This window comes from Natrix helvetica (genome assembly GCF_964273705.1).
Source record: "Natrix helvetica genome assembly, chromosome: Z".
In the NCBI taxonomy this organism is placed as follows: Eukaryota; Metazoa; Chordata; class Lepidosauria; order Squamata; family Natricidae; genus Natrix; species Natrix helvetica.
The window spans coordinates 38,575,415-38,603,034 of NC_138554.1; the positions used below are offsets into that span (position 1 = coordinate 38,575,415).

At 36.9% G+C, this 27,620-nt stretch overlaps 2 protein-coding genes across 3 annotated transcripts in view; one reads left to right on the forward strand and one right to left on the reverse strand.

Annotated features, from left to right (window-relative positions):
- DDX42 (DEAD-box helicase 42) overlaps positions 1 to 10,719 on the reverse strand; it is a 29,959-nt gene extending 19,240 nt beyond the window's left edge. The window contains exons 1-11 of the mRNA XM_081970061.1: positions 10,536 to 10,719; positions 8,881 to 9,140; positions 8,673 to 8,719; positions 7,432 to 7,665; positions 6,922 to 7,072; positions 6,213 to 6,274; positions 5,723 to 5,759; positions 3,515 to 3,664; positions 2,845 to 2,949; positions 1,476 to 1,595; positions 348 to 524 (exon numbers count right to left, since the gene is read on the reverse strand). Coding sequence (XP_081826187.1) covers positions 348 to 524; positions 1,476 to 1,595; positions 2,845 to 2,949; positions 3,515 to 3,664; positions 5,723 to 5,759; positions 6,213 to 6,274; positions 6,922 to 7,072; positions 7,432 to 7,649 — 1,020 coding nt within the window. The 5' untranslated portion in view covers positions 7,650 to 7,665; positions 8,673 to 8,719; positions 8,881 to 9,140; positions 10,536 to 10,719. The remainder of the gene's footprint in view (positions 1 to 347; positions 525 to 1,475; positions 1,596 to 2,844; positions 2,950 to 3,514; positions 3,665 to 5,722; positions 5,760 to 6,212; positions 6,275 to 6,921; positions 7,073 to 7,431; positions 7,666 to 8,672; positions 8,720 to 8,880; positions 9,141 to 10,535) is intronic.
- Positions 10,720 to 10,723: 4 nt separating this feature from the next.
- The window catches only part of CCDC47 (coiled-coil domain containing 47), a 29,448-nt gene continuing 12,551 nt past the window's right edge, over positions 10,724 to 27,620 (forward strand). Inside the window, exons 1-9 of one of the 2 annotated variants that reach the window (XM_081970064.1) lie at positions 10,724 to 10,879; positions 14,673 to 14,926; positions 17,988 to 18,095; positions 19,020 to 19,194; positions 20,083 to 20,204; positions 21,352 to 21,417; positions 23,458 to 23,559; positions 25,375 to 25,485; positions 27,454 to 27,539. In XM_081970064.1, coding sequence (XP_081826190.1) covers positions 14,678 to 14,926; positions 17,988 to 18,095; positions 19,020 to 19,194; positions 20,083 to 20,204; positions 21,352 to 21,417; positions 23,458 to 23,559; positions 25,375 to 25,485; positions 27,454 to 27,539 — 1,019 coding nt within the window. In that variant the 5' untranslated portion in view covers positions 10,724 to 10,879; positions 14,673 to 14,677. Of the gene's footprint in view, positions 10,880 to 11,216; positions 11,353 to 14,672; positions 14,927 to 17,987; positions 18,096 to 19,019; positions 19,195 to 20,082; positions 20,205 to 21,351; positions 21,418 to 23,457; positions 23,560 to 25,374; positions 25,486 to 27,453; positions 27,540 to 27,620 lie in introns of those variants that run through there. The other variant, XM_081970065.1, reaches the window with a different exon arrangement.

Here is a 27,620-nt window from a genome sequence, read left to right on the forward strand (position 1 = left end):
AATTATTTTTGTTCTATTAGTTTTTCAAACAATGCAACTTCCTATATTTCTATATGCCATCAAGAGAAAGATGTACTTCAGTTTTTCCAGGGCTTTGCAATAATAAATTGAGTTGTTACTAATGAATAATAAACGAACATGATATTAAAATCACTAAATGATTTGGAATGACAGGATTATTGCTAGTGGTAGCAATAAATGTCTGATTATAACCCCTTCAGCATAATCTTCAAATATACAATGAATACTATATACTGTAATTTTAGAAAATTGAAATATATTATTCCCCCTTTAATAAAAAAATGTTTTCCCACATTTCTCCCCCATAAAGATTCAAATTTACTTACCTGTTGGCACAATTCTCTAGTGGGACATACAATTACTGCAATGGGACCATCACCTGGCTCCAGCTCCTTCTGATCCATAATGTGGATTAATATGGGCCAAATGAAAGCTGCAGTTTTTCCACTGCCAGTTTTTGCAATGCCAATCATGTCTCTGCCACTGAGTGCCACTGGAATACTCTACAGAGAAAGAGAAACAACATTTTTCTTTAAAACTGACAATACTTCAAAATACAGCAGGTGATTCAGAACTTAATAAATTAGTTTGAAAAGATGTCTACTGAAACAAGGATGGGGAAATTTAATGCCTTCAGATTTTGCTGAACTATAACTTGAACTGTAGTCAATAAGGGAAAAACAAACATTTCAGCAATAAATAGATGGTTACAGGTTTAAACATAATTTGATTCAGGACTATAATTTCTTGTATAAGCAAATTTCCATTGATTGATTGATTGGACTTTTATCCCCCTTTATTTTTATAAGGTGACAAACATGTTCTTTCCTTCCCCTATTTTCCTCACAACAATAGCCTGAGATGAGAGACTGGCTCAAAGTCATCCATCTGGCTTTCATGCCTAAGGCAGGATTAGAATTCAGTCTCCTGGTTTCTAGACCAGCCTTCAGTACCAGAAACATCTCAGGCAGTATACAGTGTGATTAGCTATATTCTAATTCGTACCTTGTATTTAACAAAATAAATTTATCTTCTGGTTATGTTCTGCAGTTGTGAGCTCTAGAGAAATCAGACAGAATAGCTAACTTTTTAAACTGTTCTAAATCAGGGGTCAACAACCCCCGATCCATGAAATGGTACCAGTCTGCAGCCTGTTGGGAATGGGTTGTGCAAGAGGTGGGCAAGTGTGTGAAGCCCCATTTGCACAGGATTTAATTACACATGCAACACACATGCACACACCCTGCTGCCGGTCCACAAAGTCAAAAAGGTTGGGACCACTGTTCTAAATAATTTCTAATTTTGTAGGAATGTTTACATATAGAAACCATTCTTTTTTATTTTAAACAGGCAGATTGGTTTTCAGGCTCTATATCTCTTATCACATTTGGTAACCAAGCTAGAACTAATAGTCTCTCTCTACTCTCTCAAAACCTATTAAAAATGCTACTCACCTGACACTGGATAGGAGTGGGTTGAGTGTATTCTGATTTTCTGATTTGGTGCATAAGTTGCTCATCAAAACCAAAATGAGCAAAACTACTTCCTGGTCTCGGAGGAGCAGCACCAGAAACCTAGGGAAAAGAGTTAATTAGATATGCCAAAGTTTAAATGCTTATATTATTCATTTAAGAAAATTGTTTAATATGCCTGTTTGGTGTGGAGCAGAAATGGGCTACTTACTTACCCAAGTTGGGGGTTACGTGAAAGGATAGGGTGAAACAGTTTGAACAACTTGTTCCCCAACAAATAATTCAGAAGAGGGTTTCCAGTATTTGCTGATGTTAGTGGAAGGGGCAAGATTGAATTTTTTACACTTTTTTTTCCTGGGACTCTGGGAGTCCCAGAAGTGTTCTCTTTCCTATCTTAAATTTCCTAATCATATTTCAAATGAGCTAAAATGCATTATTAATTTCATCCATTAATTTCATCAACCTTTGGGGGTGCTTCAACAATATGTATGAGAGTGGCTTGCTTCAGAGGCTTCCTGCTCTTATATGATTTTTGGTCTTGGAGAAAAAAAGAGGATCAATATTATATCACTGACATTGTTTCCAAATATTGACGCTATCACCAGGACACTGAGGGAAGGATGCTGTGGATCACATGTAAAATATAAAATGTCATACAGGAAGAAAATCAGTTATTCTCAAACCCCTATGCCTTTCACTTGATGCACCATAAGAAAAAGTAAACAGCTAGAAGAGCTAAAAAAATCACTAATAATGATTAAATCACTAATAATGGAGCAGAATCTGAGAAGCCCAAAGCATTTCAGAGTCTAGAAAGAGGCCTCTTTCCAACTGTAAAATACAAGGAATAGTGCTATATGAGCTAAAAAAAGTACTGAATGGGAAATAGGTGACAAATTGTCAAAATAAAAACATAAACCTATCAGTTCCCCAGAGCTCCAAAATTTTCTTTATATATATGTATGTATGTACGTGTGTGTGTTACAATCCCTGGTATGCCCAAATATGGGAGGGAGCTCACTCCTCCCTCTTTCTGTCATTCGGCTTATCACAGAAAACCATCCAGACAGAAACCCATATTTTTATTTTTAATGTTGCCTTTTTATATTTGTGTTTATTTATCAGCACAAATAACACACACACACACACACACACATATTTATATTTATAAATATAAATAAAATGCCTCTCATTCCTTTCACGCCATATTTTTTATCCAAACCCTTTCCTTTTGGAAAGCATTCTCTTGTCTGTTATAATATTGCTATAAGATCCAGCATCTGCTTAGTACACAATAAAATGTATGAACAAGAAAAGAGTCCAGAAACAAGGATCCTTGTTTTCACCTTACCCGGAGATTTAACTTATGGCGCAACTCCACTACTTGTTGTGGAGTGAGACTGGTGATTTCTTCATGCTCTTCATAGAAGTTTTTCTCAAACGGCGGGTATTCAATCTGCAAGCCAATTATTCCTTATTACTGAAGAATGCCACCTGAACAGGTAAAAGCTAAGCATTGCTAGCTGCTGTGGTAATATGATCTTTCAATCACCAGAGTATGCTAGCAGAACATTTGAAACATTGGACCATCAAATTGACATTCAAGGTTAAGGAAAACAAGATATGCAATAAAGCTCTTTTGTTAAAATAAAATCCTTTACCTAACCATTTCAGCTATTATCTAATCTTTGAGAAACACTATGATACAATATAAAAAAACCTGAATGCATATCCTAAGGATCCCCAATCCCCTGGTCATGGACCAGTACTGGTCTGTGGCCTGTTAAGAACCAGGCTGCACAACTGAAGAAAAGTGGCAGGCAAGTGAGTGACTGAAACCATGTTCCCCACCCCTCCATCCACAGAAAAATTGTCTTCCATGAAACTGATATGTGATGCCAAAAAAGTTGGGGGCTGCTTCATTAGAGGATGTGTTTTCTTCCTAGTTTGCTTTCTTCAGTATTTTTGACTTATACAGCTTAACAGTGAAACAATTTTATGAAAAGAATAAATTTCATCACCTCTGAATGATCAATAGGTGGCAGAGGATCAATAATTTTTTTAGATGGTGCTATTGGATTGCCATCACTATCGTACTCCAAGTTATCTTCCTCCTCTTCTGGAATCACACCAGCAGTGGGGTTTTCAGCCATGTAACGGAAATAAGCTTCCTGCAGCAAAAGAGAAAAGTGTAACTGCATACAGATGAGAAGGAAGAAATGCAGTTTACTGCCAATCACATTAAGGTAATAGTTTACTTTAATGTGTGTAAGAGCAGTAAGAATCTATTTGAATTGCGTTTTCAATACAGAAATTATCTAATGAAACTACAATGACTGACAAATATGAACAATATTTTTATACTGTACAGAATCCAGAAGAACCTAGTAGATCGCTACAAAAATTCAAGTAAAACCATAAAGGACATTGTTCCAAATGACTTTAATATGTGATTTCTTAAGAACATACTTAACGCATTACACTAAGCACATTCCAAGCTTCTTTCTGGATCTCTGATGCATGAGAGAGAATTGACTGTGATTATAGGTAGTCCTCACTTAACAATGGAAGTTTGGGCTGGCAACTATGTCCCTAAGTAATGCTGTGCAACATTACAAGGGTAATTGCGGTAGTCCCAGTTGTTGTCACTATGTAAATCAAGTGCAGTTGAAGCAGTTTCATAACCATTAATTGTGACTTCCTGCTGGCTTCCCTACTGACTTTACTTGGCAGAAAATGGCAGTAAAAGTTGCAAATGGTGATCATGTGACCCTGTAACATTGTGATTGCAAGCCTATTGCCAAACACTCCAACTGCAATCACATTACTGTGGGTTGTTATACCAGCTGCAATTATGAGGACCCATGGTAACAAGTACATGCATTATGGGACAAGATAAACTTCTGAAATAGTTTCTTTAAAATCTATTCATAATTTCCATTTTAAAGATAAAATGAAAATATTAATTTACATTCCATCCATATCCTTTAAAAAACCTGAATTTTCATATGCACATTTAACCAATTTTATTAACCGATTACTTTAACTATTTCTATAACTGTATCAATACTCCAGTGCTATTTCCTGTCTTTAAAAAACTGGGAGAGATGTGCATACCGGTAAGTATTCTCTGCATATTCTAAGTACCTTGTCAGTTCACTATCATAGATAAACCAAATAAGGACATTAGGACATACCTCTATTTATAACTTAAATTTTTGTTTGCAAAATATTTATTCCTGCTTTCTAAACATGTGTAAGCTATATCAACTCAGTGATATACAGGCAGTTATTACACATACTTGACTTATAATCAGTTGTTTAATCACCAAATTTACAACAGACATCCAAAAAGCTACTTTTGATCTGTCCTCAAGGTTGCCACAGCTGCCATCATATTGCATTTTGGGAGCTTGGCAACAAGCAATTGCAGCATTCTGCAGTCATGTGACCATAATTTGCAATGTTTTTAATGCTCAATTTGCTTAACCGTGTGGTTAATGACCACAGTAATTTGCTTTACAATCATTTTAAAAACAACTGTAAAGCAAGTCTGGTCCTGTGGTGCTTCAACTAAAAAACACAAAGACTTGTGATTGAGTTTGTACTTTGGTAATAGGTAAAGGTAACTTCATCAGTGGAATGGTCTTTCTTTGTCACTCAAACATGCTAGAATTGTTTTCTAAAGGTCTTTGCTAAACAATTTTTTCCTAATCTCAAACTGTGCCTTAGACTTGCTGTCATACTTTTAAAGTATCCATAATGAATTGTGTATGCTCGTGACTGAAAAGACCTCCTATAGGCAAGTAACAAGTGGATTCCACTGGAATGGATAATTACACTATATTTCCCATTGTGATAGGGTGATGATTGTCTACTCATTACAGAAGCAACAAGATAAAGGAATCACTGTACAAATGTAGAAAGTGGATACTTTGGATATCAAAGACATACTAACTTATTATCAGCACACATGAAGCTCCTCTGTAATATACTAACAAGTTGCAGTACAGTCTAAAAATATTAGATGTGTGAAAATAAAAAAGACAATCATAGAAGTTTCTATTAAAATTGTGTTACGTGATCTCTCTAATGGCTTCTACTTACACATTTTCAGCTGTGATTTATATGGTCAAAAGCATCCTTTCATACTAAGACTTTAATACTAATTTGTTCAAGGGATCCAATTTCATTTTTACATAGATAGAAAGATTTTGTAGAAAACTCACTTGATCATCTTCCTCTTCAATATCATCGCGTATACCCCTGGAAAAATAAGCAGAGAAACAAAACTTCCCTGCAAATGTTCCACATACCCAGCTCCATATATTCAGCCTGATAACTGCCAAAACGACTCAACATAGATACATTCAGCTGCAATAAAAACACATTTCTTATAACAACTCCAACCCCCCACCCCCCACCCTCCCAGAACTTGCCAAATTCTGATGCCTTGATTGGAATTTCCAATTTATGAAATATGAGAAGCGCTCACAGAATTTTACACCTGGAAAGGACTAAAAAGTCAAGTTTTGCTTGTCATAAGTCAGAATTAATCATACACTAGCCCCATACAATTTAACCCTTAAAACCCAAAACATAGCCTCTAGAGAACTATCTTGGCATGACAATAAAATATCTAGCTAGAAATAATGGTACCATGCTTAAACACTGTTGATTAACTTTTATTTCAATAGGAATATAATATATGAAACTTACTTTGAATTCTTTCTTTCCTTATCTTTATCTTCTAATCTTTTCATGTCTCTAGCAGCTTGATCCTAATCAATCACAAAACATGATTTTAAAAAGTAGCATATTTAATATTAACTTCCATAAAAATCCCTGTTACTTAGAAATTCTTGGAGCTGTAAGCAAGTAAATAACAGACAGTCCTCAGCTTAAGTCAATTCATTTGGCAACTGTTCAAATTTACCATGGTGCTGAATATATGAACATATGATGTCACACTTAAATACTGCACTGCTTACCAATGGCAATCTTGGTTTTTTTTCCACTGAATTTGAAAAGCTTATTTCAATTGTAGCAAAAACTGAACAGTGCCTTCTTTCAAATCTGATGTAACAGACTGACAAGACTTGATAAAAACAAGTATCAGATTTAAACAAAAGCTCATGAAAGCATGGTCTTTCCTGTGATAACAACCCAAAATATTTTTATAGCTGAAAAGATAGCAATTCTTTTATTTTCTTATTTGCTTTTTCTTTCATTTCTGTAATATCATCTGATATAATCTGTTGAAAAGTAAGTACATTCAGAATAAATTATAAATGCTCAAATGAGTAAGATTAATAATATTTTTATTTCTTGCTTTTGAAGATCAGACTTAAAGTATAAATTGCTTTTCTAAACGGGCAAATTTTGATGTCAGGCAATCTTTGTAAAATTAAAGGAAATAGTAACTTACTTCCACTTCAGCCATGAATGCTTCCAATGGGTCATCCTCACTATCTGAATCAGTTGCTTTGGAATGGAATTGTTGACGAGTAGGAGAGTTTTCAGCAGGAATGTATGGCAAGTCAACATTATTGGAATCTTCCTCCTCATCTTCAAAGTATCTAATCATTAAAGAAAGAGAAAAAAGAAATTCTATAATCAAGAATCCAGTTAACAAAAAGCCAGCAGCATAAGACAGAAACTGCATCTTAAAATAAGTTATATGACTATGAGTTAAGTAATCTACTATATCCTAATTATTCATTTATATGAGCTGGGTACAGTTCAAGCTGCATTCAAGACTTATGCGCCGTAGTGCAGTTTACAAACAATAAAAATAAAACAAGTTAATTAGGTCATGCTGATTTTACTGGCTGTAATTAAAAGAAGCTACATTCCTCATTGGTGCTTTTTTTGAGATACTGTTAGGTAAGGTAACCATCAAATTTTGGGAAGTATATGTGTAAAAATAAGAACTTACGCATTCTCTTCATCAAAATTTGCTCGTTTAGATCCAATCTTGTAAAAGGATGGCAGCTGGGGTGGTGCTGTCTTCCCAAACCCAGAAGAACCAGGGGCTCCAAAAGCACTATGGGATTGTTGTGGCAGCTTCGGCTCCTCCTTTTTTCCAGAGGATATTGAAAAACCACCAAAACCAAAGCCTCTCTTAGTGCCTGGTCCACCCTTGTTCCAATTCATGGTATCCGTAATGAATCTAATGAAAGATAAAATCAAATTTAAAACCATGTATCCATTTAAAAAATAAAAAGCTTACATAATATGGATTAAGTAGAAAATGCTGATAGACAAATAAGTTATTCCTTTTAACAATTGCCACTATACTTTAGGGAAGTCTATCAAAACAAGTACCATTATATTTATTAAAGGACATCATCTTAAGAAAATGCAAAATGGGCAAATTAAAGCTTAATTTAACGGAAGTATTTTGTTTACTAAGTCAAGGATTCTACTTTTGTTAAAGATTTTCAGAGTTGCTTTTTACTGGTCGTTGTAACTAAAATCAGACACTGGAGCAACAATCCTTTTGTGAGAGATGGGGAAGAGATGTTCTACTAAAGAGGAAGTGAGATCATTTTTTTCTTGTACATTCCTTTTCAATTGATTCTGTATATGGTAAAGAAAAATAATTTTGCCACCCTTTTATTCATTCAGGTGAATGAGGAATGGGATTCGTTGCAGTCTAGACTTCTTCCTGAGCTACATGGTTCTTTCCATACACTGACAAACGGCAACAGAGTAGTGACTATTCTACACATTTTTCCATCATGATTTTTAAAAAATATTCAGTGGTTCCTCCTCTGCTCATCTTCTAAATAACTAATCATCGTAAAAAGAGAGAGAAAAAGGAATTTCCTCCTACTGTCCATCCCAACCCAAGATTTCCCACTCAATCTTAAATAATTGATATTTATCATATAATAAATTATGCCTTGCTTATTAAAAACTAGTCTAACACAAAAAATAGCAGCTATTTTATTTATTAATAAGCAAATAGATATAACATCATAGACTAAGCAACTCACTATACAATTTAGCATAAGACTAAGAATCTCCCATCACTTGTTTTCAGGAATAAGTGTTTTAAGAAATTAGCCACAATGTAGTTAAGATCATTTATTTTAACAGTAGAATATTCATTATCTGCATTAGCTTCTCAAATCTACCCTCTTCCAAACTGATTCCATATGATCTCTTACTCACCTCGAGGCGGGCCAGAGGCCTGGCTGAAGATACAAAAAGGAGGTTATCTGATGGAAGAAAAAGTGAAAACGATGAGCTTCAAATGTTTATGTGCCCCGACTAGGCCTCAGCCCCGCCCCCTCCTTTTCCTCCTTAACCAACGGCCAAACCCAGGACGATCTAGGCTCTCCTTAGGCCCTTTGCTCTGCTCCTGTTCGGTTCAACCTACCGTTTATCACTCGGGTATTTGGGGAACTGTCTTCCCTCCTTTCTCCTGCTCGATTGCTGTAATGTACAAATGAGGTGGTAGACGTTGCCTGCTGAAATGACCGTGACGTACAGACGTCACGCATATAATAGACCGACACTCTGCTCTTGAAGGGCCCTTGCACATAAACCTCGTCCTCAAATCGCGGGCCTTTACTCTGCCCGGCGCTCCTTGATGACGCCTGATAACAGTAATAAACTCCGAACGAAAGGAACGTAGAGCTAGAAAATATAGAGTAGCGTAACACGTTTTTATTTTTCCAAATCTATAAAAATACAATTTTGCCTCCCCCCCACCATATACTCTAGATTATTTTTTGAATCGAGATCATTTCTTGAAGAAATATGAAAAGGGAAAAAAGGAAAAAAATGCAACCAAAGATGCATTATAATTGAATTCGGAATTGGTAGTGGTCCTATAAAAGTTGAGAAAACATAATGCTGTTTCTGTTTTTTACACTTAGGCATTCACAAAACCAAACAACTTGCTTTTTATAAAATTAACAACTAAGTAAATTAAAGACTGAATACTAAGATAAATTGTCTACTCTTTGTAAATGATACATTTCTTTTTTGAGTGAACACACTGCTTTCCTAACTAGAAAGAAAAAATTGGAGCTGGAGTAACAGAAGTCCCATCTTTGAAAGTAAGTTCTGCTGAATTTTGAAGGTTCTCACTTTGTATGTTTCACAGTAAAGTTCTGAAGTCCCTTATGATCATGATAACAACATAAAACCTTTACATGGTATATATTTGTAGGCTGGCAATACCCACCCAATTTTCGATGAATTATGGTACACCTGGCTACTTTTTAAATGGGCAATCACTAGAAAATGTCTCATAAAAAAACTTCCCTTGAATATAATGGCAAACAATTTCTAACTTGTTCTCAGGACTACCACATAGTCCAAGTGATTCCCATGTGTTAATAAAGTAACTCGCTTTGGAGATATCTTACATCACACCAGCATGCACTTATACTATGGTGTTAAAACATTTTTAGCCGAAGCTTCAGCTCTTAAATATATGAAGAACCGCACATACTATTGATAAAACTTATAATTGTTTTGAATACTGGAATGTTTCCAGTCATAAAATGGAAAATCAATGATAGCACAATCCAAGTGTGCATATTTAATTGCATGCAGGGTACACTATAAATAAAACAGAGATGATTCATTTTCACTATGTTTTAGCCACTGTTTAGGGGAAGTGCTAATAGAAAGAGCATTGATACCATAAGTTGAACCTCAAATTATAATGCAGTTTAATTGAATTCCTTTTCTTCAAAACATCTATAATTAGTGGTGTTTACTCTCAAGTATAAGCATCTACTAGATTGGAGCCTAACAAACATAGTTGTCCTTCAGTTGACATGAGCATTTATCCTGACAGATTATGCCAGAATGATTGTATATGGTGCCACAAAACAGTTCCAATTTATTAACCAAAAATATTAGGAAATATCAATAAATACCAGTTGATGGGCTAAAATGTCATGGCACAGGATAATTAATCTCCGTTTATAAATACAAATGGGATGGGGAGAGGTAGATATGCTAAACTTGACTTTTAGAATCCAGTATAAAAAGCGTCACACACAACATTGCTTTCACCTTAAGTCACTGCCCTGCGCCCGCAGAAAACATGATGCATATTTTTCTAGAACAAAGGAAATCTCAGTCCTTTTCTTTCTCTTCTAATCGCCTAATAAATCACCAAAACGCAAAGAAATTCACCAAGATCTGGAGGCTCCTTTTAAGGAACCGTCCCCTTGCTCTCTTCCAACATCCCTTCCCTTTAAGCCACTTCCCTTTTCTGGCCTTTCAAGGCGCATGCGCTGGCTTACGCAAGTGACGTAACTTACGGGGAAGAACGGCAGGGCGTGTTGGGATCGTTCAACCTAGCGGAGGAGCGAGTTGGTCTTGGGGACGTTGAGAGGCTAAAACCCTGGTCTGAGGTATCGAGCAGGAGGGCTTGAGGACTAAGAGATCCGGGGAGGGGAGGGAGGGAGCTTTCTCTTGTGAGGCTAGATAGTAAGGTAAATTATAACGTTGTTCCCCAGTTCGGGAAAGGCGTGGACATGGCCCCGTCCTGGGAGAGGAAAAACAGCCCCCAAATTGGCTGTACACGAGGGTTGCTTCTCATAGGTGTCTGCGTTGACTCACCGAAGCTAGCTTTCCCCACCTCGTTCCCTCCAGGTGACCTGGACTGCACTCTTAGCAATCCCGGCCACTCTGGAATGGCTGAAGGTGATTTATTCTGGTTGAAACAGGCTCCGTCGGGGATCTGGCTTGGCTCTACTAATCATTTCCACCGCTTTTTAGGTTCCCTTTTTGGGGGGGCGGGGGGTATCTAGGCCAATCCTGCGAACGCCTTTCACACGTATCTTGCTAAACTGAAATAATAAAAATTGAAACTGTTAGAAAACTGGTGAGTAGGAAATTGTGTGTATAAAGATATATTTTTTTAAAAAAAGGCGTGCTTCTGTAGTGCAATAGTAATTACAATCTGCTCTACAAATGCAGGTTTTTTTTTGTAGCCCTCAGTAATAATAATGTTAGAAACACCGAGATGTCAGTGTTTCATGCGCTTAGAAATTTAATGCTGCCCCTTTGAAATCTTAACATTGGTAATTTTGGGGTGTGTCAAAGTACACCTTCCATGAATCCATTAACTATATTGAGGTTAGGCAGGTTAGGCAGCTTGATGCCTTCCCCAGCAGTTATAGACTTCAATTCCCAGTGTCCTTTGTTAACACGGACAGTGGTAAAGAATGGAGGGAGTTGAATTTCAGCATCTAGAAAGTAATCTATACTATCATTAAGCCTTTAATCACAGAAAGAATTATGGAAATTGTAACCAACATGTGTGAAGATCGAATTATTTAAATAATACATTATCTATTCAAGTCAAGCATATGCTGGTGTCAGGACTATTGGGAAACTACAGCATGTTGGTTTTTAAAATATAATCTAGTGGTCCATTAATAATAGTTAAAACAGTGGCTGTTGGATAAGTATAACACTCTTCAACAGCTTGCCAGCATGTGTAAATTATTGCGCCAATAGAATGATTTGATTCCCAGCTCAAATATCAGTTCAAAACACAACTTGGTTACAAAGGTCAATGAGTTGGACTGATTTTTTTTCTACTTCTCCATTTTCTTATTATTTCTTATGCTACCATTATTCTATATAGGTCAATGGTTCAAGAAATAGGTTTTATAATTTTAAGGAAGAATTTTAAAACAAGGATTTGTGAGTTACTTTTTCAGTGACAAAGCTAGGACATATGCCAATTTTTAAAAGGTTAATTTAATTGCATATCACCTGACTAACTATTTTTACTTTTTTCGATTTCACATTTTTCCATATTGTAATGACAAATGGCCATATAATATAATCACACTTTGGCTTGACTGAGTGAGGAGGAAAAGGTTGATACCCAGTTGTATACATACAGTCCTCAACTACAATTGGTTGTTTAAAAACCATTCAAAGTTACAAAACACCCATTGGGGAAAATTATTTGCTTAAAGATCATGATATTCACTTAATGGCTGTTGTAAAAAAACAGTGGTAAATTCAAATCCAGTCAAATGGTACCTTGACTTATGACTGTAATTCAGGCTCAGTTACAGTTGTAAGTCAATGACTACCTGTATCTCAATTGTAGCACCATTTGTTTTCCTGTCTCAGTGTCTAGAGATGGGCGGCGGGGGCTAGGGAGGGAGGCGGATAGAAAGGACCAGTCTGAGGTTTATCTCTATCAAGACCAAGTAGTTTAGGGAATCACCTAGAACTGGATTTTTTTCATTTTTAGTTCTGAATGTAATTGTACAGATATAGCTAGGAGGACCTTGCATAAATTCATGTTGTGCCAAATGGCCCCATTACTTAATGAGGAGACCCTGATCATAGTCACTTATGGCCTAGTGACCTTGCAATTAGAGAATTGCAGTGTACATTATATGGGGCTTTATTTGAAGACCACTCTGAACTCTCATCTAGTCCAGCATGCAGTAGGCATGCTTGTTGTTGCATGAACCATTGGTTGCCAGTGAGATTCCAATGCCATTCAATATTTTTTTGTAATCACTTGAACAGTCCTTAATAGCACAAGATCTGGATATTTGCATGATCATTTGTATCCAATTATCTCTGCTGTTCCAACAAAACTCAAAGGGTGGCATGTTCCAGGCCTCATCAATTAAACAGTATCATCTCATGGGATCAGGGGACATGCATTCTCAGTTGCCAGGGATTCTCTATTATCATGCCTTCCCTATTGTACAACATTCCCCTTGAAATTTGGATGGTCCAAGCCCTGCTGGCCTTGAAGAAAAGTCCTTGAAGGCACTGGCCAGGATATTATGCAAGCTAATAATGTTTTGAATGTGAATTGCATTCAGTGTGTTATTCTGTTCCTAAAGATTTCCGTTGTGTTTTTTAATTTAAAAAAAGTTGATAATTGTCCGGAGTTTCATGATAAGCAAGCAGCCATGTAAACTGAAATAAATAATGTTTTTGAAGTACAGGCTGAATAGGTTTGCATTATTTACATTCAATATGAGACAAGTAGTTTGGGTATACTTATTAATATTTATTTAGATGTATTAATTTAATGCTGTATACGTGTATAGTAAGCATCTCTACACCAGATATGAAGCATCTTCCTTGCCTCAGGGCATATTAAGCTAATATAATGCTGTTCAGGAATTCCAACAGTCAGATTCAGGATAGGAACCCTTTTGTTGTTAAAGCATGAGAAATTAAAAAAGTGTGGAGTCACTGCTAATCTACTAGGTATGTCTAGCTTAAGAGAAAGAAGGACTAGGGGAGACATGATAGCAGTGTTCCAATATCTCAGGGGTTGCCACAAAGAAGAGGGAGTCAAGCTATTCTCCAAGGCACCTGTGGACAGAACAAGAAGCAATGGGTGGAAACTAATCAAGGAGAGAAGCAACTTAGAACTGAGGAGAAACTTCCTGACAGTTAGAACAATTAATCAGTGGAACAGCTTGCCTCCAGAAGTTGTGAATGCCCCAACACTGGAAGTCTTTAAGAAGATGTTGGATAGCCATTTGTCTGGAACGGTATAGGGTTTCCTGCCTAGGCAGGGGGTTGGACTAGAAGACCTCCAAGGTCCCTTCCAACTCTACTATTGTATTGTATTATTGTATTACCCTCAGCTACATTATACTAGTAGATTCTGAACTACCTTCTGCCCACTCCCAATTCATATGTTACCTTACTCAAAAGTTGGGTACTGATTTCTGATGAACTCATGGAATGATGGCTTATTTTGGGGAAATAGTAATTTGCAACATTTTATTGTAAGTTCTGGTTGCTAATGATAAATAACAAATTCATTGAACATTCACTTTGCTATCAATCCAGCCTACATCCCATGGTTTTTGTAAAGAAAAAGAAAATGAAGAGGGAGTACTAAATGCACCTGAAGGAAACTTATGATATTAATTTATTATTACTACATTGCATACTACATATTTGTAAGTGCTGTACAAGATGAGACACACAATTACTGGATGTGATACAGTATTCTTTTCTAGTTTGTTTCAAACTGACCCATTTTTACACTGGGGAATTATTGATGGTGATACAGTACTCTTTTTCTAGTTTGTTTTAAACTGACCCATTTTTTCACTGCTATATTAAAAGAAAATATTTTGAACTTGAAAGATTTTGGACCTTTGCTATTTTTTATTTATTTAACATTTTCTTCCCCAGCAACAATGAGAAGTTGGTGGTTTTTGGTGACTACATTCTTAATCCTTTGGGGTCTTTCTTTGGCTAAATTTGAAGAATTTGATGACGATGACTTAGTGGAATATGATGATAATGATTTTGCTGAGTTTGAAGATGTGATTGAAGCCACAGAATCTCCCCAGCGGATTGTTACAGCAGAAGAGGAGGAGGAGGAAGCCACAGTAGAACTTGAAGGACAAGATGAAGGCCTTGACTTTGAGGATGCTGATGGACAGGTGATATGAGAGGAAGGTCTTAACTTGTCTTTTTTGGTGCAAAGAGATAAAAATTGTAAGACTGTCTATTAAGAAATCCAATTATACTGTGTATTTTCTTTAGTTTGTGTGTATCTATAGTGTATATCTTATATAAATTTTATTTTTAAAATTTAAGTCATTGTATGCTATAAAGCTTGATATAGTATCAGTGTTAATTGGCCAGTTTCTTTGGCGAAATAGGTTTTTGATTTTAAAAAAAACAAGGAAACTTGTGTTGAAGAGTACCATACAATGCTGGAGTGAATGGGAGTGAATCTATAACTTGTGTAGTCTCATCTGATATATACATAATTATTGTAATTAAGGAATTCTAGAACATCAGCTATCTCCAAATATCTATAAATCAGGAGTGGAAAAATGCTTGAGAAAGAAGCTGCATTTGAAAATATATATTTTTGGTGTTCCAAGGTTTGCAAGAACAGCAGGGATGTAAGCAAAGGAATGGGCTCAATTTTTGTCTCTAATGGAAATCATAGATTTTTTTTAAAAAGTTTAATGTAGATACTTTAGGTTTACTAGAGATTTCATATAACTGTTGCACAGTTTATTTAATGTAAGAAAAGGACTGTAAAAAAAAGAAATCTCTGATGAATTCTGAAGGCACAATCTTGAAGGTTGGAGACCATATTTAAGTTGTGGGTTGATATATCTCTTGTCGTTAAGTATCGTATAATGCCTATAATTAAAATCTGTTTAGTCTTGCATGCAATTTTGCAAGTATTTCATATTGCTGTTATAATCCTTGCCATAAACGTTTCTATGATTACAGAACAATTCTATAGATGATCAATTTATAAACTGCAGAGTTGTATTTCCTTTTTGTATTGAAGCTGAATTTACTAGGCCAGAGCATCATATTCAAACAGCTGAGCAGATAGTGAACTATGTACAACTTTCCATGCAATTTATGATCTTCTAATAGCCTGTATATTATGCTACTGAAATTAAGAAGCAAAATAGCTAATTTTGGCTGTACAACTTTTCACTTTTGGGACTTTTTGTTTCTTTGGTTTCAAAAATGAGGGAGGTAATATAAGAAGTTTCAGGGAGCTGAGCTGATCCTATTTTCATTCTTAATACCCTCCAGCCCTACATCTGAAATAACATTTTGTTGCCAACTTTTAGAAGCATGGTTTAGTGGTAATTAGTGATTGGAAGCACATAAGGATGGAAATGAGAGTGATTTGATATGATCCCACAGAACTGAGTTTCGGCATTCAATTACTGAGTTACTGCCCATGATTAAGTAGAAGATTGTAATTAGCAATCCAGTTTTCTTGCATGGGCATGATGGGCATATGATGAGCTTCATATTCTGCTGCACTTGTAGCCTACTTTTGTGCATGCCACTCTTTGGTTAGTTGAACCCATGTGATTGAATCCCAAAAGTGCTTTTTCCATAAGGCAACTGGACTTTCTTGGGTTATTTTTCTTTGCAAATGTTTTGCTTATCCAAGAAGCTTCTTCAGTTCCAACTGACTAGGGGGGAATGGAAGGATTTATATTCTTTGCAGTCACCTGGTCATTAGCACTCTAAGGGTCTATTGTTAGTGTTAACTCTCTGAGAGTCATTGAAGTCTCTTAGGGGTTTATCTGTATCCTAAGAATAAATGGGTATGGAAGCTTCTTGAGACTGCTGAAAGGACTGCATTGTAAATAGATAAGTGGTGTATCTCTCCACTTCTGATGAGGGGGGATGCTGTTTAATTTTAACATGCGTAACCTTTTTGATCCCTCTTTCAAACCAGTGGTCCCCCTAGCCACAATGCGAACACATTAGTATTGTGGACAGAAACATTAAGTTCATGTGGAACGATATTAAAGAAAATGGCATTCCTGAATTATGCAATATACATCAAGGAGACAAAAGGCTCAACATTGAAGTATACAGAAAACCTACAGAGATCAATATTTATATTTTTATTCTTACCATCAAGTGGAGCACAAACTGGGAGTAATCAGAACCATATACCACTGGACTGAAGGTGTGTCTACCAGCAAGGAGGGAAAAGAGAAGGAACAAAAACACATCAAGGAAGCTCACCGAACATGTCGCTCTCCTAAATGGGTCTTCATCAAATCCATAAAAAGATCCAACAGGAGCTCCTTCATAACAGACAAAGAAGAAACCAACAATGAAGCAATGTTGTCATTCCCTATGTTGTAGTAGCACAAGTTATGTGCACACTTTAAACTCAGGAATATATTAAGGCAGAAGCTTGTCCAGCCCAAGGGCAAAACACCCACACACAAACAATGTGGTATATGCAGTACATTGCAGCAAGATATGTGCAGACCTGTACATTGGAGAAACAAAGCAACCACTTTATAAATACATGGCCCAACACAGGAGAACAAATTCATCAGGACAAGATTCAGCAGTCAATCTGCATTTGAAATGTTCACTCTTTTGAACAAGTTCATATTCTACACAGAGAAGACCACTGATTTAAAAGAGGGATCAAAGAGATCATCTAGGTTAAAATTGTATGGACTTTTCTCAACAGAGAGAGAGGGGCACGACACCAATTATCTCCTGTTTACAATTCAGTGCTTTCAGCAGTCCCAAGGAAGTTCCACACCCATTTACACTCTGATTCAGGTTACTCTGAGGAAATAGATAAACCCCCAAGTGGCCTCAATGACACTCAGGCTGCTAACACTAATGACTGATCCTCAGAGGCTAACAAACAGATGATTGCAAAGAATATAAATCGTTCCATTCCCCTACAGTCAATTAGAACTGGAGAGGTTTCTTGGGTGAGAAGTGAAACATTTTCAGAGAAAAACTCAAGAAAGTCCAATTGCCTTTTGGAACAGTACCTCTGGAACAACATTGACCTGGATAATTGAGAATCTCCATGGATATGTGGGTGAAGTAATCATCAATTAGCAAAGATGTATATGTTGTCTTTAAAATAGAAAAAGCAAAAGATAGCTGTGTGCTTAAAAGTCAGTCATTTACTATCATTTTCCTGAAACAATGGATATTTCGGTACATTTTGCCTTCTTGTTGTAGGAAAGTGATACAGAAAGTGAGCCCTATGATGATGAGGAATTTGAAGGTTATGAAGAAAAACCTGATGCAACTCTCGGCAAAAATAAGGACCCAATTACTATTGTTGATGTAAGTAAACATTATGAAAAGTTCTATGTAGTCTCTAATGTCTTGTATTAGGTTTTCTCCTGAACTATTATAATTAAGGCTGCAATCATAAGTGTCTTGGATTAATCACTTTGAATGAAATAGGGGTAGACTCTCTTTGGTATAATGTGTATATGTATGTGTACACAAGCACATGCACACAACCACTTATCTCTTTCTCTCCCCCTCCCCTGCATATGTGTGCGTGTAGTTTATGCTAATTTATGTTTTTCCTCTGCCCGAACTCTTCAAAAGCACCAGAACTTTTCTTGGTAGACTTTAATTAGTTGATAAATGGAGGTGACAGAGGGAAGTGGTCTTATTCCAAAGGTAATTATAAACCCTGGTAAATACTGATATTCATAGTAGCTAAATAGCAAAGTCTAGATGCTTAAAACCTTGCTGAGTTATAGTAAATCATAACTATGATCCAAATAACATCGTGAAATCAGATAAATTTAAAGAAAATAATTCTCAATTGCAGTATTTCAGCAGTAAAGAATCCTTGGTGCTCTCCGAGTGTGGTTGTTTTCTTGCAGACACTTCATTACCCAAACTAGGTAACATCATCTGTGCTGTTGGATAATTTGGGTAATGAAATATCTGCAAGAAAACAACCAAGCTCAGAGAGTATCAAAGACAATTCATTTCAACCCTGAACTATAAATATTCTCATCTATTGGTATTTCAGGGGTATTCAACGGTATTTCACAGGATTAAAATAAGTTTATGAGAAGAATAGATTATGTTGATTTAGAATTTTTCTCTGTGCCCTGAGTTTGAATTGGTGATTGCTAAATTAATAAAACCCTAATCCTGATTATAATGAAGAGCTAAGATTTGGGTCGGAAAGGGTTTTTTTCCCCTTAAATGAAATAGCTTTTTAACAAAGTTCAAACTCATCAGGTGCCTGCACATCTTCAAAACAGTTGGGAGAGTTATTACATGGAAATTTTAATGGTGACAGGACTCCTTGCTTATATCATGAACTATATCATTGGAAAGAATAAGAACAATCGCCTGGCCCAGGCCTGGTTCAGTAGTCACCGAGAGCTACTTGAAAGTAACTTTGCACTAGTTGGTGAGTTGGTTTATGATTTATCCTTATCTTCTTCTCCCTTTTTCCTATGAAAACAAAATTACAGACAAAATCCGGGGATTCTTAGAGTTAGTGCAGTTCAAGGTGGTATATGTGATAATGTAGTTTTTTCAGGAAGAGGGTTTAGAAAACAAGGAACATTGATTGGTGTGTAGAATTAAGCAGGTTTCAAACCACCTTCAGAGCCTTTCTGTAGTTTGACTCGAAGTATCAAATGTATGGAATCACCATGATTTAGCATGAAAGAACTAGTTTGAGAGGATAGTGAGGGGAGGAACTACCGCTGCACCCTAGAGAGTATTTTAACTTACTGCACCTGTGTATGGTTTGCCAATTGCACAGTAGCAGATAGGACAGCACTCTAGAGTGTTAACGACATTGCCCAAAGGATCATTGGTTGCCCTCTTCCCTCTTTGAAAGAACTTTATAACTCCCTGTGCCTTAAGAAAGTTCCAAACATTCTTACAGATCCATCTCATCCTGGGCACCCTTTTTTTGAACTATTACCATCTGACAGCTGATACAGGATAATAAAAACAAGGAGAAATAGGCTGAAAAACAATTTCTATCCCAGGGCAGTAACCATATTGAATTCTATGTTATAGTGCAATATCAGGGTTTCAGTTTCAATTCTATAGACTGTAAAGGATATATGTTTGTGTTTTTATTTTTATAATTATAATGTACACTGAAGATGGCATTTAATTTCGTTGTACCATATGCAGTGACATTAAACTAAACTAAACTAAAAAACAAAGGAGCAATACTTGCATAATGTGTTGCAGTAACCTGCTTTCACTGGGAATATCATCAACAGCAGCTCAGTATAAATAATAAATGCCCATTAATTGGTACATCCTTTCTTTCAAGGTGATGATGGCACAAACAAAGAAGCCATAAGTACAGGCAAACTGAACCAAGAGAATGAACATATCTATAATTTGTGGTGTTCCGGTAGAGTGTGTTGTGAAGGCATGCTTATCCAACTCAAGGTATAAGAAATTCCAAAACCAACAGTGGATTGTCTTGTAGTAAACCAACAAAGTTCCCGGAATGCGAATTGTTTGGAAATAGCAACAATATTAATTTTCTCTGTATTAAAAAAGAAAAACAACACAAGCATTCAACAATGAATGCTTGCATTGCAAGAATGTTAAAATGTTAGAAATTTTTGAAACCTTGGAGCCAGAAGAAATTATTATTCTGCCATTGGGGGAAAAATCATAGATGCCAGACAAGGCTCTCAGAGATCGAGATTTTGAAAATGAAGGTTTTATCTTCCAGGATCTGTACTGAGAATCTTAGACTGTAGGCACAAAAAATGAGCTGGCAAATATTGCATTAGTCTTGAAGGTTCAGCAGCAAAGAAATTTAACAAATACCCTGCAAAGAACTTCAATAATCAAGGCTGAACTGTATGTTAGAAAAAAGAGGAAGCTAGTTCAGTTGGCAAGAACTGATATTATATAACTAGTCACAGTTAACAACAGTATTCTGAATTTGCAGTATCTGAAATGTGTTTAGAGTACTCCTATATTTGCTGAACCACTAAAGCCCATTTTGTTGATGGTAATCTTAAGGGGGATTAATATTGGGCAGAATTGCTAGGTGCAGGTTGTTGTAAAGCAAACTGAAGAACTGAGTGCATGTCTTCTACTCCACCAACTTTCTCATGAAGAACATGGAAGCAAGTAAATAAAACTTACATCCCCTAAAATGGGTCATTCCGTCCTCTTGCTAAGTGACTTAGCAAGATAGGAGTTCCTCATGTCCCATTTTCCCATGGGAAAAGGCAGCATGATGCCAGAGTCCCAAGACAAAATCTTGTACTCTTAATTTTGCTCACTTAAAGCTTCTCCTAGATATGGATGTTATGGATAGTCTGGAAGTACATCTGTGCATATCTTGTCTTGTCTGGATTGGAGAAGTTGATTTTCACTATCTGGGTCCTTAATGTATATCAGCTGCCTTGTACTGTGGGAGAAAAGCAGCATAAAATATATATTAAAATAAACTCCAGAATGAATCTTTTATACAGATTGATATCTTTATGGCAGGAAAGCTTGTAATGTTCATTGGACTAGGGGTCTCAATGGAGGGATGAGAAGGTCTCACACTTTTGAACTTTTCCCTTTTCAGTTTCTTAAGAGACAAGACTTGCTGAATGTTCTTGCACGCATGATGAGGCCAGCCTGTGACCAAGTGGTATGTGTTAATTTTATAATCAAAAATAGCTCGAGTGAATTATATTCATAACACTTGTTTGATTAACTTATTAAAAGTATAGTTCTGTAGGTGTGATGCTTCTACTCTCACAGTGGGAGTCACTGCTTTCTGTTTTTTCCTAATAAAAGTTCACAAATTGTAGCCCATATGGCTGCAAAAATATGTTTTCAATTTTTTGACATTTTCTTTTAAATCCCAGAAGCAGCATGTGTCTTAGTAGAAATTAGAGTCAAAGCATGTGGGTTTTATCATCATGTCAGTTGGCACCAAAATAAGTATATTATATGCATATTTTATAATCAGATTGGAGACTACTTTTTTCTGGGAAATGACCAGTATTGTTCTGATGGTATGCTGCAAATAAAAGTAGGCAGCAGTTCAGATCCCTAATAATACTACATAGACCTTGTTTAACATCCACTTGTTCAGGGATTGAAGGTATGACTGAACAAAGGGTACTTATGAGAGGTTCTATTTGCAGCTATTACAATGTCCCTAAAGTCATGTTAGAACAATTAGAATTAATCAGTTAGAACAATTAATCAGTGGAACAGCTTGCCTCCAGAAGTTGTGAATGCCCCAACACTGGAAGTCTTTAAGAAGATATTGGATAGCCATTTGTCTGAAACAGTATAGGGTTTCCTGCCTAGGCAGGGGGTTGGACTAGAAGACCTCCAAGGTTCCTTCCAACTCTGCTATTGTATTGTATGTGATCATTTAGGCACATGGCGAATGGCTTGAAATTATGACTTCACTGCATTTTCCAGTCATGTGGCTGCCATTTGCAACTTTTTCTGCTAGTTTCAAACAAGCAAATTTAATGGGGAAACTTGCAGGAGATCCCAACCACTTGACCATGGGATACTGGGATCATGGGATACTGAACACATGGCAACGACAGCATTCGGGATTGTTTGTTCTCATAAGTTGATGCAGTTACATGACATCAGCCTTACTACTGTAATGTTTAGCATTGGAATTCCTGTCCCAAATCATGTTGGTAAATGATCCCCACCTGTATTCTATAATACAACCTGTATTGTATGAAATGAATCAAAGTGTATCCTCCAGTTGCTAAATGCATGAGATGAGAAACTGTGTGCCTTTTTTTGCCATTTTAAGAAGTTCTGCAGTTATTATTATTTTACTGAGAAAATACCAGTGACGTGCAGTCAGGTGAGGCAAGTGAGGCATAGCCTCACCACTCTCATCATGAAAAAAAAAGGAAAAGGAAAAAGCTGAGCTAGTTGCTGCCTCACCGTGGATGACTCTGCTTAACCTCACTGGTGCTCTCCCTCCGCAAGTGTAGTGACTTCCTCCCCAGGCCCCCATTCATTTCTCTCTCACACACACACAGCTGGATAAAACTATATAAAAATCTAGCCCAGCTTCACTGATTACAAGTTTGAAAAGGCAACGTGGCTCCACCTGCAATCAAACTACACTTGGGGAGGGAGAGCACAAGCGAGCACTGAGGAGACCACAGGAGTAGGCAGGAAGCTAGGCAAAGAGCCATGCTATAGTACACACACTTCCCCCCAGCCTCTTTCTTTTGGGAGGCTCGGCTCAGCTCCCCTCCGGCTTCTCTGCCTCTCCTCTCACCCCAGCCTGCCAGCAGGAGGTGGTGGGTGGGCTTTATTGTGTTCCAGGCATTTCCCACCCAGACAGCAGGCTGCATTTTCAATGGTGGAGGTGTTTGGGAAAGGCAGCAGGGGAATGGGGGGGGGGGGGGATGGCAGAGGAGCTGCTTTCAAGCCACTGGAAAAGATATCCAATCCAACTTTTGTGTGTGGGGAGGTTTGTTTGAAAGTGAGTGAGAGAGGGAAGGGGTAGGAGAGATAGTCCAATCCAATTTAGAGATTCTGAGAGTAATCTTGGGGCTCTCCTGATCTTGGCTAAATGGACATTTGCTATTTAGGTCATTTTATGTTTTTACCATATGATCAAACTATTATTGTACCAATGAATCTTCCTATGCAAAATAACCCATGTGTGCCTATTATTACATGTTTTATCCAGCAAATAAAAGTTACTATGAATGATGATGATATGGATACCTACGTTTTTGCTGTTGGGACAAGAAAAGCCTTGGTACGGCTTCAGAAGGAAATGCAGGACCTGGTATGTATTGGAGCTGTGGAAATTTGGGAGTTAAAGAAGGAAGATGGGGGAATTTTAAAACACATGTGAAGCCTTACAAATGGTCCAGGACTGTTTTAACTACATATTGTGTTAATGTATTGCATTCTCGTAATTAATTGGATGCAGTCTCTGAATTCACCCAATGTGTTTCAACATGGGGCCCTTTCAAATGTACAGGGTAGTTCTTGGGTGACAATGGCAATTCCAACCGGAATTGTCGTCACTAAGTGACACTGTTATAAAGTGTAATGTCATGTAACACTGCAGCTCCAAACAACTATCATTAAGTGAGGACCGTGCAGGTTGTTAAGCAAGGACTTTATATGACCGTGACTTCTGACTTCCTACCAGCTTCTATGTTGACTTTCCACATTTAAAATTGTGATCATGTGACTGCACCTTACTGCAGTGTCACAATTGCAAGCCAGGTGCTTGGATCACATGTTATGGGGAAGGTGTGATGGCCAAAACTCTTGAGGAGCAGTCATTATTCCTGCTCATTCAGTGCTGTTGTAATTTTAAATAGTCACTGAACAAATGGATGTAACCAAGGATTATGTGTACTTATATACCAAAGTTTGTTGCTACAGTAACTCTATTAGCAGATTTCTCTTTTCTTTCTCTCATACTCTTGTATGCCATCATTCTCTAGCTTGTGACAAGTCTGATTTGCAATGTAGTTAACTACCTTTATAGCTAAATTGGGCAGGGAAACATTGTGCAGCTTGGGATAACATTAAAAAAAATTGTTACAACTTTTGGGGACATATCCTACAATGGAAGGGCTTTTATGTTTTATATGTACCATATTTTTCGGAGTAAAAGATGCACCTAGCTTTTGGGGAGGAAAACTAGAAAAAAAAATCTGTCTCTGCCTCCCAACAATTTGTCTCCTTGCAGCAAGCAGCTAACAGCCTGTTTCAGTTTAGCCTGATTAGCACAAGAAAAAGAAAATCTGCCTCTGCCTCCCAGCTAAGTTGCCTCCTTGCAGCAAACACTGTGTTTCAATTTCAACACCTGATTAGCACAATTTGGTTGGATCGGCCTCCCCACAATCAGCTGTTTCAAGCTGCAGGGATTGCCATAGCCTATTGCCACCTCTGTGCGCCCTGTTTTCATCATCCGCACTTTTCATTTTCGGCCTCTGTGCCATATTTTCCACCTGTTCCGGGCAGTAGGGATCAGAATGAGCAGAAAATGGGCTGAGGGGAGGGCGAAAATGGGGCACACAGAAGCAGCAATAGGAAATTGCAATCCCTGCACCCTAAAACAGCTGATGGTCGGGAGACCAGTCCAACTGACAATCAACTGCTTGTGCTAATCAAGCTGTGCTGAAACTGAAACAGGCTATTTGCTGTAAGGAGGCAAATTGCTGGGAGGCAGAGGCTGGTGGGTGGGACTACATTTGATGTATAAAGCACACCCAAATTTTCACTCTCTTTTGCGGGGGAGTACATCTTATACTCCGAAAAATATGGTATCTTCAATTTATATGTATCTTTTTAATTTTAACAAACAACATAGGAATTTAAAACTGCTATTGTAATCCTTTTTTAAACATGAAAAAATGCTGGAATGTGAGATCTTTTATTCCATATTTAGAATATCTCACAATCCCTAAATGCAGTATAATTCTTGTGCAATCAGAAGCTATTATTCTTTCAATTGAGCAGAGTCTTGTTCTAGCAGTTAAGTTCCTAAATCACTTTCAGAGTTTGGATTAGCTTGATTGGATATTTAACTGTGCAAGGAATAACAGATATACCTTATAACATGGCAATTCCTTTTTGGCAGAGTGAGTTCTGCAGTGATAAACCCAAAACTGGGGCAAAGTATGGGCTCCCAGAAGCACTGGCTATCTTATCAGAAATGGGTGAGGTCACAGAAGGAATGATGGATACGAAGGTAATGTAAAATAAATAGTTAAAATATTCAAGTTGCGATAATGTTCAATTCTCATGAGAATACAAGTTTGCATTTTGCTGTGCATTGGAACATCCTTATTTGTTTTGTTTATTTTTTTTAAATGAAGTATTTTCTGTCTTGAATGGTTCTGAAAAACTGAGCATTCAGTTTTGAAAATAAGCATATGGCTGGCAGAATAATTGGTAAATGAGTATTGTATGTTATGTATTGTCATGTGGTTAAGTGTGAAGCAAAGGTTATCCGAAATTGTGCCATTCTATGAAGGTACTGATTAATTCTGGGCAAATGTATACTTAGTCCATTTGTCTCACAGTTTAGTTATAAATGATGATTAAACATCATTATTTATAACTAACTTCCTTATAACTTCCTTTTGGTGGAATCAAATCAAACATTCCTAGCAAATTTCTCTAGCATGATATGAATTACATGATACCTTACTTTCTAATTTATGATGTCGACCTGATTGTTGATGCTGTATTTTTTACTGTTGATGAGTCATACCTTGCCATTCATAGACAAAAGCCATGACATTGTTTTGTTACTAAGCTTATGGAATCCATTGCTGCTTAAAACCAACATGTTTAGGTAATTGAACCAATTCAAGAATAATAGGTCTGTCTGTCAAAGGAAATGAGAGCTAAATAAAATCTCCAATTCCAGAGATAGTTTACTGCTGATACTATCATGAGAGACAATGGATGAATTGTTAGAACTTTGTCCTAATTCAGCAGGACTAATGTTGAAAATTATAGGTAGTCCTTGATTTATGCATCTTTCCTTTGAAGTTATGATGCTGCTGAATGAATGGTGGTTATAAGCAGTCCTCGGAATTCTGGCTATCCTAGCACCCCTGTGGTCAAATGATCACAATTTGGGCACTTGATAGCAGGTTCACCTTTGACAACAGGTTGTAGCACCTGTGATCACCATTTGCAACCTTTCTTACCAGTTTCCTCAGAAAGTTAATGGGTTAAGGTGGCAGGGAAAGTGGCAAAATGCTGGGATTAGTCTCTTCCCTCTGTGCAATCTCCCCCAGTCCCTCTGTAGTTGTGCTAGTCATGCATCCCTTTGCACTTTTTACAAGCCTCCCTGTGCATCCCTTACATACCCTTCTTGAGCATACCACATCTTCCTTGCTTCCTGATGTACCCACTCACACCCTATTCCACCCAGCAGCAGCCATTTTCCTGCTACTGACTTGCTTGCAAGCTGTCTGGGACTTGTAACTTTTCTGCTGGTTTGCCAATTGACCTAGCTATGTGAAGCTGGCAGGAAGTTTTGTTGCCTAACAACTGGGATTCAGTTAATGACAGCAAGTCGGGACTGCAAAGGTTGCCATATTTAAGCTATATAAAGTAGTTGCATTTTATGACAGCATCACTTATGACTGAAACTTAGCTCCCAACTGCCTTCATAAGTTGACATTTTGCATACACACAGAAGTCAGGGAAATAGTTGCTAGCCTTCCCCAATTGTGTGTGATTGTGTGTGTGTGTGTGTGTGTGTAAATATGTATGTATGTATGTATGTATGTATGTATGTATGTATGTATGTGTGTTACAACCCCTGATATGCCTAAATATGGGAGGAAGGTCACTACTCCCTCTTTCTCCCTCTCTCTGGCTAAGACTCCTGCCTAAGATATAATACAGTCCAGGTTCAAATCCCAGTAAGGGTATGGCTAGCTGATGAGAGCTAATTAGCTCGAAATAGATCTATACTAGTCTCCCTTTATTTATTTATCAGTACAAATACAACTATGTGTGTGTGTATATATATATATATATATATATATATATATATATATATATATATATATATATATATATATATATATATATATATATATATATATATATATATATATATATATATATATATATATATATATATATATATATATGCTTCTATCTTTAATATTTTAAATCTCTTTTATTTTGGTAGATGATCCATTTCCTCACACATTATGCTGATAAGATTGAGTCAATTCATTTTTCAGACCAATTTTCCGGTCCAAAACTTATGCAAGAGTGAGTATGGCACAAAATATGCTTTTGTATTTTCCAAATGAATATTGCATTAAAATTTGCAAAAGGGAAACTAGAGGAGAA